The sequence below is a fragment of the Melanerpes formicivorus genome, unplaced genomic scaffold (assembly GCF_026170545.1).
Source record: "Melanerpes formicivorus ecotype bairdi unplaced genomic scaffold, bMelFor1.0.p_v2 SCAF_22, whole genome shotgun sequence".
NCBI lineage: Eukaryota > Metazoa > Chordata > Aves > Piciformes > Picidae > Melanerpes > Melanerpes formicivorus.
Genome location: NW_027142374.1, coordinates 9,313,061 through 9,328,294, shown reverse-complemented (window position 1 = coordinate 9,328,294; position 15,234 = coordinate 9,313,061). Strand labels below are relative to the sequence as shown.

The 15,234-nt window shown below is 38.1% G+C and overlaps 1 protein-coding gene across 5 annotated transcripts in view; it reads right to left on the bottom strand.

Annotated features, from left to right (window-relative positions):
• TENM1 (teneurin transmembrane protein 1) overlaps nucleotides 1-15,234 on the bottom strand; it is an 876,004-nt gene that overhangs the window by 163,252 nt on the left and 697,518 nt on the right. For all 5 annotated transcript variants that reach the window (XM_068152080.1, XM_068152079.1, XM_068152082.1 and 2 more), the window contains one exon: nucleotides 3,165-3,405. In XM_068152080.1, coding sequence (XP_068008181.1) covers nucleotides 3,165-3,405 — 241 coding nt within the window. The remainder of the gene's footprint in view (nucleotides 1-3,164; nucleotides 3,406-15,234) is intronic.

The window sequence follows — 15,234 nt, the reverse complement described above, 5'->3', positions numbered from 1 at the left end:
AAGTAATTTCTTTTACCTTTCCAAGTTGGGCTACTAAATTGTGTCCTGGCAAAACTGTTTTGCAACTTAGGCCATGCATATAACAAGTCTAGATGAAGCACAAACCAGGATTTGTGATATGCCCTTTTCTATACAAATGTAACAAAGTTTTACTCTGCAGAATGTGTACCTCAGTATATGCCATTACTGCAGCCCTGTGTGGTCTAATCTAAGGTTTCCAGTCCTAATTACATAAGAATACCTTTTTAATCAGAGTACTGCAAATGTTTTTCAGAACTACAGAATTTTCTTTTATATAAATATGTCACATTATCATTATTGAGCAGACTTATAGACTTGCTTCATTTCTAACTGTCCAGAGTGAAAAGGGATTAACAGTTACATGATTAATTCTAGGAAATCTTTTCCTGTCTGAAAATTCTCTTAACATTACATGGCTGCAGACAAGCCAAGCCAACACATGTGCTGTTTATGGATTAGCAAGAGACACAGCTGGAAGAAAAGCTGAACATGTGCATTCTGATTTTTGCCTAGTTATTACAGTAGGGAATACATTACTGACTAAGTCTTCTTTTTTGATTGCAAATGTTCCAAATTAAAAAATAAATCTGCTTAAACATATTAGGTATGTACATATTAGGTAGATTTGGTACTGTTAAAGATTTAGCACAGAAACACTGCTGCAATGCCATCTTTCCCTTTATTTTGTAGGATTATTTTTAATGGGGAGCTAAACATTAACAGAAAAGGAAAGCAAGAGAATCCAGATATTAAGCCAAAGTCTTCAATTCAAGCTGAATCATTCCCTGTTAAAACAAAAAGCAAGCAGCAAGCCCTCCTTTTTCTCTAAGGCTGTATGTTGCATCTATGGGCTTCTGGGAAGTGGTGATCACAAATGTTTTTTATTACAATGTTCCCCTGCTGTATCACTTGTCCGCACATAAACTGCAGATACATCTTGGCAAACATTCTGGCAGATTCTACTTTCAGATTATATAGCCTTTCAGCCAGCTTTCGAGAGGCTGCAGCTACCTACTAGAGCTAACTGGTGCCTGAAATCAGCTCCACCAACCACTGAGTGGGAAGAATGGACAAAATTTCAAGGTTCTGTGAATATCTAACATGTAGCTCACACTACATTTTCCAGTCTGAATTCCTAATCCACTGCACAGACCTTCTGTCACTATGCAATCATATAATTACAACCATATATTTATGTATTTGTCCTTTATGAGATGTTTCAGATTTGCAAAAATAGACAGAACAGAAAAAAAATTAAACTGAAGACACTTAAAATCCCAAAGTATTGTTCCCAGTGAGGTCTGATGAGAATATAGTGAGCAGGGATGCAGAAAGGCTAAACAAGATTTGCCTGTTAACTGAAGAGAACCAGAAAGTACTAGTATAGAGAACACCCAGGGATCAGCCTTAAGGTATATAAGCTATAAAGGTACAGCTATATAAGCTTGTTACACTAGAAAGGACAGAGATTTGTCTTTATTAGGATTGTGCAAACAGAAGCTTCTGGCTCTACAAGCACTAACTGAACTAACATTTTGTTTATGTTCACTTTTGGAGGAAAACTTCCATCCTCCTTGGTTCTTTTTGTGATTTGTCTTTAAGACAAATAAGGAAAGTTTTATTTCAGAATGAATAATCTTATTCTTCAATCCCAACTTAATAGCCTTTCAGAGAAGAAAAACTTCATTTGACATTTATGATGAGCAGCAGTTAAGTGCTTAAAGATCTATACTAAAATTAAGTTCTATAAGAAGATTGTTTTAATTTTATTACAAAAGAACAACATTTACTTCTCAGTGATTGTGATAACCGGCCCTTGGGTATAGGTGTATTAAAAAAAACCCAAACCCAGTGTTTTATATTCTCTGGATCAGGTTAGTTGGATGTCAGCCATTCATCTGTTTCACCAAACACAGGTTTCATAGTCAGGCACTTCACATGTTTTAAAATGTCAAAATGCAAAGGAAACCCTAGGTAAAACTTCTGAGTGCTCTGTTCACTATGAAGAAGGTTGTAGAAAAGTCAAGGGCTTGTTCCAAGCATTAAGTCAGCAAACACAGCTGCAAGTTGAAAGCCAAAAAACTCAGAGGAAATTGTGCTTACCTCTGTGGCAGAACTTTGAGTACTGAAACACAGGTTTCCTAAATACAGTATGTATTTGCTTTGAATTACTTTTCAGAGTAGATTATCTGTGTAAATTGTGAATGATCCTGAACTTGAGCCCTCCCTTACCCAGCTCCCAGAGGTAAGGCTTTCCATGTTCAATATCTGTCTTGACCCTGTATCACTTCTCTATTGACAAATGATCATCAAGAAGTTATATTCTTTGTGTAAATAATAGAATCACAGAATGGTTTAGCTTGGAAGGCACCTTTAAAGGTCATCTTGTCCAACACCCCTGCAGTCAGCAGGAACATCTTCAACTCAGAGCACCATCCAGCATGGCTCCGAAGGTTTCCAGTCATGAGGCATCTACCACCTCTCTGGGCAACTTGAGTCAGTATTTCACCAGCCTCAGTGTAAAAAGCATCTTCCTTAGATCTAGTTTAAATCTCACCTCTTTTAGTTTAAAACCATCACCTCTTGTCCTGTTGCAACAGATCCTGGTAAAAATAATGTCCATATCTTTCTTATAGGTCCCTTTTACTGAAATATGCAGTTAACTGTTTAAATGCACACTGAGGAAAGCACTATTGTAGCATTATTTCCTTTGTTTTCTTAGCCACAGGAAAGCTATAGCCTGCACACCAATGGACTCCAGAAGAACCAATGCACACCAGTTAAACAAAACTTCTATTTACTGATTACAAAATGGCCCTAGGAGAAGATGGGAGGGAGGCAGAAGAACAACTCCTGACTGCACACAACTCTGCGATCTGCACACCTTAAGGAAATCAGTGTCTTCAAAACTTTGCAAAAGATGTTTTTGTAAGCATTCATGACCTAGGCACATCACATCAGTAAGGCCTCACACAGCTGCACACCATGGGCTCAAATAAAAAAATGCATTGGCTTGTCTGAAACGAGAAACTTGTCATTCTCTACCCCCCAACTCATGTCAATATCAGGCCTCCTCCCTATCTTATTATTATTATTTTTAGGTTTTTACATTTGAGATACATTGAGAACAAGTTGGTCTGTACCTGGTTTCCAGCGGTATGTTGCTGTTCAGGACCCAGCTATTATGGAGATGCACTGAATCTTGAGTACTGGTTGGGGGAGTCGGGGCAGCAGGACTGGGCTGGCTGCGAGTAGTCATTGACCTTCTCTGGAGCGAATCGGCTGTTGGAGGTGGTTTTCTGGCACAGGTGCATGCATGTGGTGGTGGAGGCGGTGGTGGGAGGGGTCTGAAGGTGAACTGGTTATGTGGGCTACCTGGCATATCTGAAACAACAAAGAAAAGGCAAAGAAACCCAGTGAGGGTTATTATTCTAGAAAGATCAAAAGACCATGAGCATGACAGAGTAGTTATTGGGATGAAAGCACTGTGCTTCTTCATTTTGCTAAGCCAGCTGCCTGTAAAATGCTGTTGCAGCATGTGAAATAATTTAAAATATAATACTCTACTGAAATGAAGTATATCAGATACAGACACACACCCTCCAGCACTGTAGTTCAGTAAGTCAACAACAAGAGAACAAAAAAGAAAAAGGAAAAAAAAAAGAAGATTTGTCATTCACTTAATTTGTCATAGGGTTAGTTGTAGGAGGGTAAAGAACAAATAAATCAAGCTGACAATGTGTTGCAGCACAGACACCAACTGATTTCATGAGGTATAATTCTCATTTAAGAATGTCTGTGAAAGAGACATAGTATAAGAATTAGTCTTGCACTTCAAGAGAGAAAATAACTGAGTAATTCCTATCACCTGACAAACCTCTTCCATCAAATAAGGCTAGCACACTTCTGTGAGTTTGTTGCTGCATTATTAGTTAAATGAGACCTGTGAAAAGGCCTTTCCTTAAAGACTACATGGAGCACTAACGATCCAGATACCCAGGGAGATGGTTTTATGGCAGCTATAGGCAGATAAGCTGGCAAGGAGCTCACAGCCACTGGACCAGGCTCTGAAGGAGATGGAATGAGTGGTGAGCACTCGATGCCCTGCCAACTCTGTTGCTGCTGCCCAGGGGCTCATAGCGCTGGTGTAACTGCAGGGCTCTGCCCTGTGCTAATGACAGTACACAACTTTAAATGTGGCTCAGCCTGCACCACTGAGCTTGAATTCTCCTGAAAAGAACAAAGATGCAATCATGCTGTAACATTAAAGGCACAACAAAATCTTGTTTTCTCTACTTCCCACAAGAGTCTCCAAAACCTCTCAGCACAGCAAGAAACACAGCAATGGAGAACAGAGGTAAAAAATTCTTTTTTTAAAAGAACAGTAACAAATACTTAGCAATGACATTGATAAAAACTGCTGCCAGACCGGATAAACCGTGACGCTCTTAACCTGAATCTCTTCCAGCTAATTTACCTTGGTGTCAAACATGGCTTTCTCCCATTTCTATACTCAGCCTTACTCTCCCTTTTACATTAGCAGATGTCCAGTTAAATTTGCACAAAAGTAGCTGGAGTGGAGCTCTGATGAACTTGCAAAAATTCCTTGCAAGGAACTGTTGCTGCCATCCACTCACAACACACCCGTTCTTTAAATTACGACATGATGTGTCTTCAAGGTGAAAGATGAAAGTGAGCTCCTTCCCTTCTTGGAACAACTAGTGGAAAAAAACCAGCACTTTTTCTCCGTGACAATCACAATTTACCCCAACTGAAGAAACAAGGTTGCTTAGTGCTCCACATAGGCTTTTCTATGCTGTGGTAAGCAAAGCTGTCATGGATTTGGCCCAGGCTTAATCCTTTTAATTTCATCGATCTTTTATCAAGGCAGCATTCTTACAGTTGCACTGAGGTTTATGCTGTAATATTAGTTTGCATATACCAAAAAGCATTTCTAAGCATGTTAGAAAATTGGAGACCTCAGTAAATTAAATCACTGGAGTCAACAGTCCAGAGCTCTACAATAATCTGCTAAGGCACTTTCATATAATAATTAATCTCAGTAAATCCTGTATACTGTTATTCTAGAATTGTAAGCTACCCCAATTCTGGGCATATTTGATGTCCAGCATCCTCAACTATTTGATCAATGACATTCCCTTACTCAGTGGTATTAATCTGAAATCCACTCTACAGAACATGTGCAGGATTAATACCTATCCTATCATTTTCATGGCAAGCCATTTTAATGGTTGTGTCACTGTCCTGTTAGAAAACTGCTGACCTTTGCCAGGACACACAGTTAGACTCTATAAAGTGGAGCAAACGTCAAGCAGCCAAGGTGAACTATGTCTCTAGGTAAACAGGAAAAAACCTGTATAATCTACATAACGACACATCTTTTATTTCTCTTCTTCCCCCATTATCTACACTGTCCCTATCCTGTCAATAGCATGCAATTATCTGACAGTTTCATTTGTTCCATGCAATAGAGTGGTTCTGCTTTGTGAACTTTACAGTATTTCTGGTTGGTAGGGTAGCCTGGATCTCCCAGTGCAATTTATCACAATGCATTAACACAGCAGATTTCCTGGGGGATTCCATTTTAATTATCACTCCTTCACGCAGCTACCAGCATCACAGAAAACCTCACATCAGATTCTGAAGTATTTTGGTGATTTAAAGATAAGTCTTCTATCTGAGACCTTCATTTCAGTGGAGCACTACAAACTCATTATGCTGAGAATCAGCCCAAGTTCCCAATTAGTTTTTACAGACTTTCTAATTTGGCAAAGTTATTTTCATTTTCCTTGAAACTAAGTCTACATCTCATTAACTTTATATTTATACTACAAAAAAAAATGTTGTTTGGGACATAAAACAGAATTATATCAAAATTTGCACACTTATGATTCCACAGGACTCCAAACAAACAGTAGACTCTGTAAAATAACTTAATGCAAAAACATTTAAATAGCTAAAAAGTGACATTACACAGGATAATTTGTCTAAAGCCAACAAGTTTCCAAAGCGTGGGAAATAAACTTAGCTATGGATTTCTCTCCTATTGCTATTGTTCAGCATAATGCTACTCATAACAACTCCTCTTTCTCTATTTAATAGTGCTAATAATCCTCAGATTTTAACACCTCCCCCCCCCCCCCCTTTTTTTTTCTCTCATCAAAAAGCCTGTGTGAGATATGGAAATACACTATTATCTGTTTTCAATGTGTTCATTGACATTGTAGAAGCTTCCATTCATCTAAAAATGTAACTATAAATCATCATATCAGCTCAGACTTTACATTCACAATAATTTGTTTCAAATCAGATTTTCATCTGAGTCATGTCCAAGCCAGAAATGATGCTCTTGGCACTCACGATTGACCTTCTCATCTGCACTTGCATTTATCTCAGTTTTTTTGATAGATAGAAGAGGCTATTTAGAACAGAACTACATTCTTTCTCCTGGCTATTCATTATTTTTAAAGACTTCTCCCATTTCAGCAGAGGAAATCTAGAAACTGTGATGCGCCCAGAAAAGACCTACGCAACATTTTGCTTCTTTGTTGTACATTGAATCTGCTTTGTTGAACACACACACACACACACACACACTCTCCCTGTCCTCCCCCACAAACTGCACCTAAATGTCCTCCCTCCTTTTTTTAGGCTTTATGCTTTCATTCTTCAATAACAATGTTTATTTGTTTAGCTTTTCTGTTTTGGGACACTTGCCAGTTTCCATCCAGTCACTCCAGAAGAGAAACACCTGCACTGAGGCTAGCTATAAACAAGAAGAACTGCGATTCTGCAAGTTTGAAGGACTTCTACTTACACTTTTTTCTTTAAAGTTTGAAGGAAGGAGTTCTACTTCTGCTCTAAATTTTTCTTCTTGTTCAGTTGACTCATTCTTTTGAATGGCCCTTGAACAATATCAAACACTTGCTGCTCCTTGGCAGTTGTGTAATGGAGCTTGGTATCTTACAGTCATGACGCATGGACCCAAACATTTCCTCTTCAACTGCTCAGTTCTACCACTTTCTCCTTCAAGAGACACAATCATTCAGATCTTGCTGGGTTGGTTTTTTTTGTTTGTTTGTTTGTTTTGGTTTTGTTTTTTTCAGAAAGTGGAAAGTTAACTTCAACACTTCTCTTACTCTGCCAGGTTGGCTGAGTGCTGCCATTCTGCTCTACAGCTATTGGAAGCACAGAGCAAATGGGCAAGAGTAGCATTAACATGACCTCATGACTTTGTAATCATAAACATGGAGCTTTGTTGCAATATAGATTGACAAAAAATACATAAGCACATTTACAAGTAGTTAGCACCTGATTAAAAATCAGCTTTGAAAAGAATCCAGGCCTTTGCTGAGGTATCCTCCTAGCAGTTTCCAAGATACCACATAGAAAGAAAAAAATAATTGAACTGTTTTATCACTTATTGACAAGACTACAACAGCTTGTCTCGATACTAAGAGAAGTAAACCAGAGAGAATATATTAAAAAGTAATGAATCTTAAAAGGTTTGCATCTAAACTGTAGTACTTTGGAGATACTTTAATTTTGTGAGTTCCTAAATTAATTATATTTTGGTATATTTGGAGGGTTAGGTTGTTGTTTTTTAACTAGACATGTCTCAGGTAAGTATGAATTAGCCTGCAATTCATTATTGAATGAAAGAAAGAGGAATTATTGTTCAGAAAGATTAGTTTATTTAAAAGTTCTATAGATGTACTATTGCTCAGTTACAAACCAATCTCTTGATTTTTTTTCTCAAGCAGAGGTGAAGGAGCATAATGGGTACTGAAGAACTGAAAAAGATTCAGTGCAGAGAAGACAGAATGAAAATGGTGAAGACTAGAGCTCAACAGCAAAGAACAAAAATTCTCAATTTTATAATGAGAATTATGCTCTGGGTCTAAGAAGATGAACTAAGAATTAGATGTAGGTGCTACCATTGCAGAGTGCTGCTCCTACTACTTGTTAATATACTTCTTGACACTGTCTAAGTCTTTACACTCTTTTCTTCCATTCTAAATTGAAAATAGCTCCTTTTCTGTGTATGCATCAGTAACTTTACTAAGCCCCTAATTATTTGCTGCCTTTTTCTGAATTCCTTTTAGTTTTGTTGTCAGGTATTTTTGAGAAAAAGGTGAACATAGAAAAAAGTAGAAGTGTATGAAATTGCTTTATTAATGTATAAATTCACACTGTGTTTCAATGTCTGCTCTGCACTTACTCCTCATGTAGCTCAACATTTAGTTGACCCACCTTACTTGAAAAATCATTTTCATCACGAACTATGTCAGACCACCAGGTTACAAAAGTATCTAACCTGGACCTTTAATACCAATTTGCCTTTCCATTATTACTTTGCTGTATGCATATTTTTTTTTTTCCCTCAGCCTCACTACACAGTAAATCTTCCAGGATATAAAATATCAAACATCTCTAAAGAATTATAAAAACCATATGGTTTTATGCAAAATAAAGTTTATAATGTAATGAAAGCTTATAAACTAAAGGTCATATAGACTCAAAGTTTACTTACAAAGTAAAAGAGATTTAGAGATCTCCAGAGATCATGTTACTTCACACTTCAGCCTTCTGACTCATAGCCATAGTGCTTTGAGACTGCCCCTGCAGCAACAGGTTTTCCTTGTTAAGTAGGATGGGACAGCCCAGAATAGTCCCAGAGAGGGAGGTGCCAGACAAGCATTGGGGATCAAAGGGCTTGGGCCCTTCATTTATCACTACAGGTGTGCCCTCAAATAGCCAAATACTTAATTCCACACAACAGTGCCACTCTGAATCCTGCATATAATTATTCAGGCTGTGCTGAAAGCACAGCACTTTACTTCCAAAGAAAAATTAACAGAGATCGTAGGCCAAGCCCTTTGAATGGCATCAGTGAGCATTAAATACAGCTGGATTTACATAATAGCAATGCAATGATGTCAAAGAAATGATGGATAATACTTAAACACTGAGTTCCATGCGTTCATACAGATCCCATTAAATGTTTTCTTTATGTTCTCAGCACCACATTCCCTCAAACCTCTTACAATTACACACACATGGTAGCAGCTTCTATCTCATAATTTGTGGATAATTTTTAACAAGATGATATTTGGAAAAACACGAATTCCAGTAATTTCCTTATGCTAGCAGACACATTTCTCCTTCAGCATTTCCAAGTGTAGCCAAAAAAAAAGAAATATGATGGCAATCCAGCTCTTTTTGAAACACCAGCATCATTTGCATTGAATGCCATATGATCTAATATGTAGGGGAAAAAAACCCTATTCTATATGTAACGTAAAAGGACAGTAAGGACTTTTATGGTGATTGCCCAGCACTGCCTTTTCAATTTTTACATTCACAGTCACAATTTGTACTGTAAGACTTAAGTGATGATATTTTGTAAACACTCATAATGGACATCATTCTAGGAAATGTTATGAAAAACCTAATTACACAGGTTTAAATACAAGAGTAAAAAGGAATGCTGACAGCACCACTGGCAAGTCTGTCTTTAAAAGACTATGTTTCCAGAGCGTGAATGTTTTAGGTTTCTTAAACTCTGCTTAATACAATCTCTTGAGAAAGGGTTCTAAACTCATCTAAAATTCCTTTGGATTCCATATTTATTTAGGCTGAATAATCTGTGCCTGGGATTTTCCTGTAATCTTGATTCATATTTTTGGTCCATTTCTAACAAGTGCTGGACTACTTGAAATCTACTAGAAAATCTTCTGAAATCAAAACATATCATGGCACTTTGGGACATTGCTTAGTGGCCATGGTGGTGTTGGGTTTATGGTTGAACTTGAAGATCTTAGAGGTCTGTTCCATCATTAATGATTCTATGACTTTATGACCTTAAATATCAAGATCTAAACTTCCAACAACAGAGAGCATAAGGAATTTTCATTTGCTGGACTTTTGTATTTACCAGTAATTTGCCATTACTTTTACACATCAGGATGGTAACAATGCTGCACTATGTTTCTGTTAAAACATCAATCAGTGGCATGATAAAAGTGTGTGTGTGTGGGGGAAGTAACACTACAGATGTTGTAGTGTTTTGGAAAATAAATCAGAAGTGCATCAAAAGAGAGACTGCAAACAGTTTCTTGATTCAGCTGCAAGAAGAAATGGGAGAAATTTTCAGGCAAAAGAGTGGAGGTTAGAACTCATTAGAGAAGGTAAGGCAGTGACTTATCCCTAGGGAACTATCACGTGGCCAGCCTTTCCAACTTTGCTGATAGGATGCATTGAATAATACTCTGCTTTTCAAGATTTAAAAAATTCTGGCACCTGCCATCTTTGTACCATATACTTAACTTGTCAGTGTTACTTGGTAAATTTCTTGAAATCAGGTTGAATTTTTTTTTGGGAAGGTGTGTGTGGGGGAGTGATTTTGCTTTTTCTGATGATAGAAATGTTAATAAATGCAAACGAAAAGCTGAATTTGGGGGCCCAAAGCTAGCTATTTTTTTTCCTCCAGCTGTATCAGTGGTGGTATGAAAGACATTACCTTTCCTGACAAACTTTGCCTCACTTAGAGGCACTTATTTTTGTAGACCATTAGAGCTACAACAGCACTATTCCTACTTAATTAACTCCATCACTCAGTGTTTTAACTTGGGAGCCTGATTGCTGAAGCAGAATAATTTTGGACATAAACACTGCACTATGAGATGCCACTGTCTTGTGCTGCAGCTTGTAGCCAGAAACGAGCTTCAGGTTAGAATGCTGTGTACTGTGGATAAGATGCAAGTGTTAAATGGCATCATGCAGAAGCGCCTGACAATATAAACACACTGATGGGTGCTCATATAAAATAAACATTGCCAGAGGGGAGTGAAGAGCTAAAGCTCCTGAGATGCTTTCACTCTGCTGAACTGTCTGAATTATAGCTTTGTTCTATAGCACTTCTTCACATAGCTGTTAAATACTAATGCACTCTATGCATAATATTTACATGAAAAACATTATTCCATTTATGTGAAATACTCACATTTATGTCAATTAATATGACAAATCTGAAATGAAACTGTCCTGCTTACTCCTTTCCATCTCATTTGTTGCAGGTGGTACATCCATCAGATTCTCTCAACACTCATGCAGTTGAGACAGGACTCTTAAATCACTATGCTCTGTTCCAACACAAGAGAGGCCCATTGGTGGTTGACTCACAGAGGTCAAGGACAAAATGTAAAGGAAGAAAAGCAGCACTCCAGTTATAATGGAGACTGAGGGATCAGCCTGAACAACCAGCTCAGGCTTCCAGTGGTTTGTTTAGCAGATCAAGCATCTGCTGGTGCAATTAACATCACACAGCATTCAAAGGATAGAAGTGGAGATTGACAGCTCCCAGCTAGTTTAAAGGTGATATTTTCAGCAGAAGGCATAATTCCCACCTTTACTTAGAAGTAGTGGGTTCAGTCAGTACCACCAGTTGTAACTCCTATCAGTGGCAAATCTTCACTACTCTGAAACTACAAACAAAGCAGGAAAGATTACAGTTTACAGGCTAAGCCTACTATCCAGGCTTACAAAAGCCAGGCAGTTGCAAGTAGCCTAGCAGCAAATTTTGACGATCTTAGAGGTGAACAGGTTTTGATTAAAGAGCAGTTTATGATTGGTAAAATAGGTTGCAAGCAGCCATGGCTGTAAAAACTAATGTTGCCCCAGTTATTGATGGTTTTCTGCAGTGTGATATATATTAAATTTGGCCTTTGTGTCATTAAATTCATTAGCTATGAGGGCTTTCTAAAAGGGATCTATGGGTAATGGAATTAGCAATGATAAATCATACTGAAATACACAGTGTATCTAGCCCAGCAGTTCAGTGGAAATACCATGAATACAGGCATATTAAGCCACTTTGTCACCAATATCTCTTCTGTGTACGATAACCTTCTCTCCCTGTCTCTTACCTGTTTCATCTCTGTTCCTGTTAGGCTGCAACATTTTTAGGAAAAAAGACTGCTTGAGGCCATGCCTCCTTACAGACCCAAAAAAATGTAAAATTCTGCAGCATTTGAGTTCACTGCATGGGGATGGCTGAGGTAAAGATTGTCATTTTAGTTCTTGCCTTCTGAAGGCTGGGGACATGAGCACAAGTCCTTCCAGGTGACTAAAGTACTGCTCAACTTGAAGTCCAGCCACAAGAACGATCAGTCTGTTGATTCGTATTTTTGTAAAAATAAAATTCTACAGAAATATGAAAAGATGATCGAGTCCTAAATCATGGTTAAACCTGACAGTTAGGTCAGGACCCAACGTCAAGCCCTGATGAGCATGTTCCTGCACATTCCTGAAAGTATTTGGGTCAAATTCTCAAGTGTATCTCCTATCTATTCAGACGTAGACAGATCTACTGCCTTTTTTTTGGCAGCTCTGCAAGTGTACTCCAAGTCTGCTCCAAGGTGAAAAGTGCCTGACCCTCCTGGCTTCAAGGATGAATCACATTCCAGCTTCCCCCACCTGGATACATAAAGGCTTTGCTCAGGACACTTTCTGCACTCCAGATTATCACGTCAAATCTAGACATCTGGTATGTATAAGGACATTATTTTGCAGAGTCTAATTAAAAATACTAGATCCATGCTTACAATCAGAGGAGGAGACTCAGGGGTGACCTTATTGCTCTCTACAACTACCTGAAGGGGGGTTGTAAACAGGCAGAGGTTGGTCTCTTCTCCCAGGCAGCCAGCACCAGAACAAGAGGACACAGTCTCAGGCTGCGCCAGAGGAAGTTCAGGCTGGAGGTCAGGAGGAAGTTTTACACAGAGAGAGTGATTGCCCATTGGAATGGACTGCCCGGGGAGGTGGTGGAATCGCCATCACTGGAGGTGTTCAGGAGGAGACTTGACAGGGTGCTTGGTTACATGGGTTAGTTGATTAGGTGGTGTTGGGTGATAGGTTGGACGCGATGATCTTGAAGGTCTCTTCCAACCTGGTCTATTCTATTCTATTCTATTCCATGTGGAGATATAGTAGCCTGAAGCTCCTCTGAATCATCAATTGTATCTATGCCTATGTATTACAGTCCTTTTAGAAAAGTAAGGAGGGAATGTTGGGAGAAGTCTAAACTAGATTGTATGTTTATTATATTCTGAAGAATATGTTTATAGCATATATAGGAAAATGAAAGTCTGTATTTTATTAAACACAGCTGATCAATTGACAAGCAACAAGGATGTGTGCTTATTGCTAGTCAAGAAGTATCACTGACAACTTTTTACAAAGTTCTCAAAGTACACAAAGCTCCTCATCTCTCCTCTCCTTAGAGTAGCCTGACCTACAAAACAATTTGCAGTTAATACATAAATTACAGTAGGACAGATTTTTCTCAGCAACCTTACTAATTCCCTGTTGGTCAGGGTAGAGAGCTAGCAGGAAGGCAGACTGTTTCCTTCAACTTCACTTATGTTCTACTTCACTAACTTTAGTTGACAGGTTTGTTAAAGAAGAGTTCATCAACATACAAATTACAGCTTCAGAACATATGCTGTCCTTTTGAAGTTTTGCTTTACAAGAGAAACAAATTTTCAACTAGAACATTGTTCAGATTAAAATTCAACTCTCTATTTAACCAGGAAATTATTGTTTTCAATAAGAAAAAAAAAGACCCAACCAACAAAACCCCAAAAAACCCAAGAAGCATGGTAACTTCACCTGTAGGATAGCTTGCAACAATTTATTCTTGGCAGCCCTTACAAGTACATGGTATTATTTAAGAAGGAAGTTGCATAGAATGGCCAGATAGCATAACAAAAGCCACTCACTAATTGATTTCATGTGGTATCTCGATTGTTTGTTAGTTAAAGGATATATCTCAGTGTAGAATCAGCTGACCAACTACCTCTGCCTTTTATCCTCAGAAGTAGTTTACAAGTTCCTGTATATATATATATACACACTTCAAGTATGTGTGTATATATATATGTGTGTGTATATATATATACACACACACTTCAATGAAAAGACCTACTTCTGCCATTGATGTTTGCTAACATTTTATTTAGGAATGCTGACACTTCTCCTATAGTACTCAGCTTGCTTGGAGGAAAGACAAGGGTACATGTGTAACTGATGGTAAACAACAAATCGATTACTTTTGAAAGAAAAGAAAAACTCCTGTAGGGAAAGAGAAAACACCACCACAGAAACAGGGAATGTAATGTCTGAAAATGAACATATCCTAGGCACAAACCCACAGTCTCTCTAATGCACAGTTACAAGAAAGCCTGTGCGTTTTCCACAAGCCCCAGGTTTAGTGGAGTGGTAGGAGCTTGTGGCATGGCTCCTCAAAACTATCGAGGGCTTTTACCTCCACTCTGCATTTTACTATTAGGAGCTCTGTACTCTTAAGCAATTTTTAAGTTCTGTGCAGTGGGGTCCCTTCTGCAAGAACTGGATCAGAAAGCTAACTTCAGGTATAGAATTGGCTCACTTCTGAAAGACCTCTAAGATCATTGAGTCCAACCATTGACCTAATGTCTCATAGCCATTAAATCACATCCTGAAGTGCTGCATCTACACAGTTTCCAGGGAGGGTGACTCCACCACTCCCCTGGGCAGCCTGTTCCAATGCCTTACCACTCTTTTAGTATAGAAAGATATTAAGGGTTGATAATTATCTTCTGCTAGTCTTGCTCAACTAGCAAAAGAAATCTGGTGTGACTCAAAAGTAACCAAGGTTACATCATTTTACAGTATTACTAGGTTACAGAAGTTCTTTGTGACTGTATCCTCAGTTCACCTCACAGCACATTTCTAAGGTGCATTTCACTCAAAGCTTACCTATATACAGTTATTTAAACTCATTGTAAATAAGAGATGCATTTTTGAATATTACTAGAAATTACATCTATAAAATATGGAATAAAACCTTCAAAACAAATGCATAAAGAAGTATCAAGGGAAACATACTTTTTCATATGAATCTAACCAACAAAGTATTTTAATGAGTGCACATCTATTAAGAGAATTCTCAGGATACTGTAATTATTATTCATTTTCTAGAATTGTTTCACCATGAAGCTTTATGCTGCTATGGGGACTTTAATGTTTATGTTTTGTGACGGCTGCGTTGACTATTAAAAAGCAATTTGGCTGACATTTTAAGTCTTTTGTTGCCAGTTTTAATTGGATTGTTCACCAAGCATCAACTCCCCCGTTAACTGCAAAAATTAC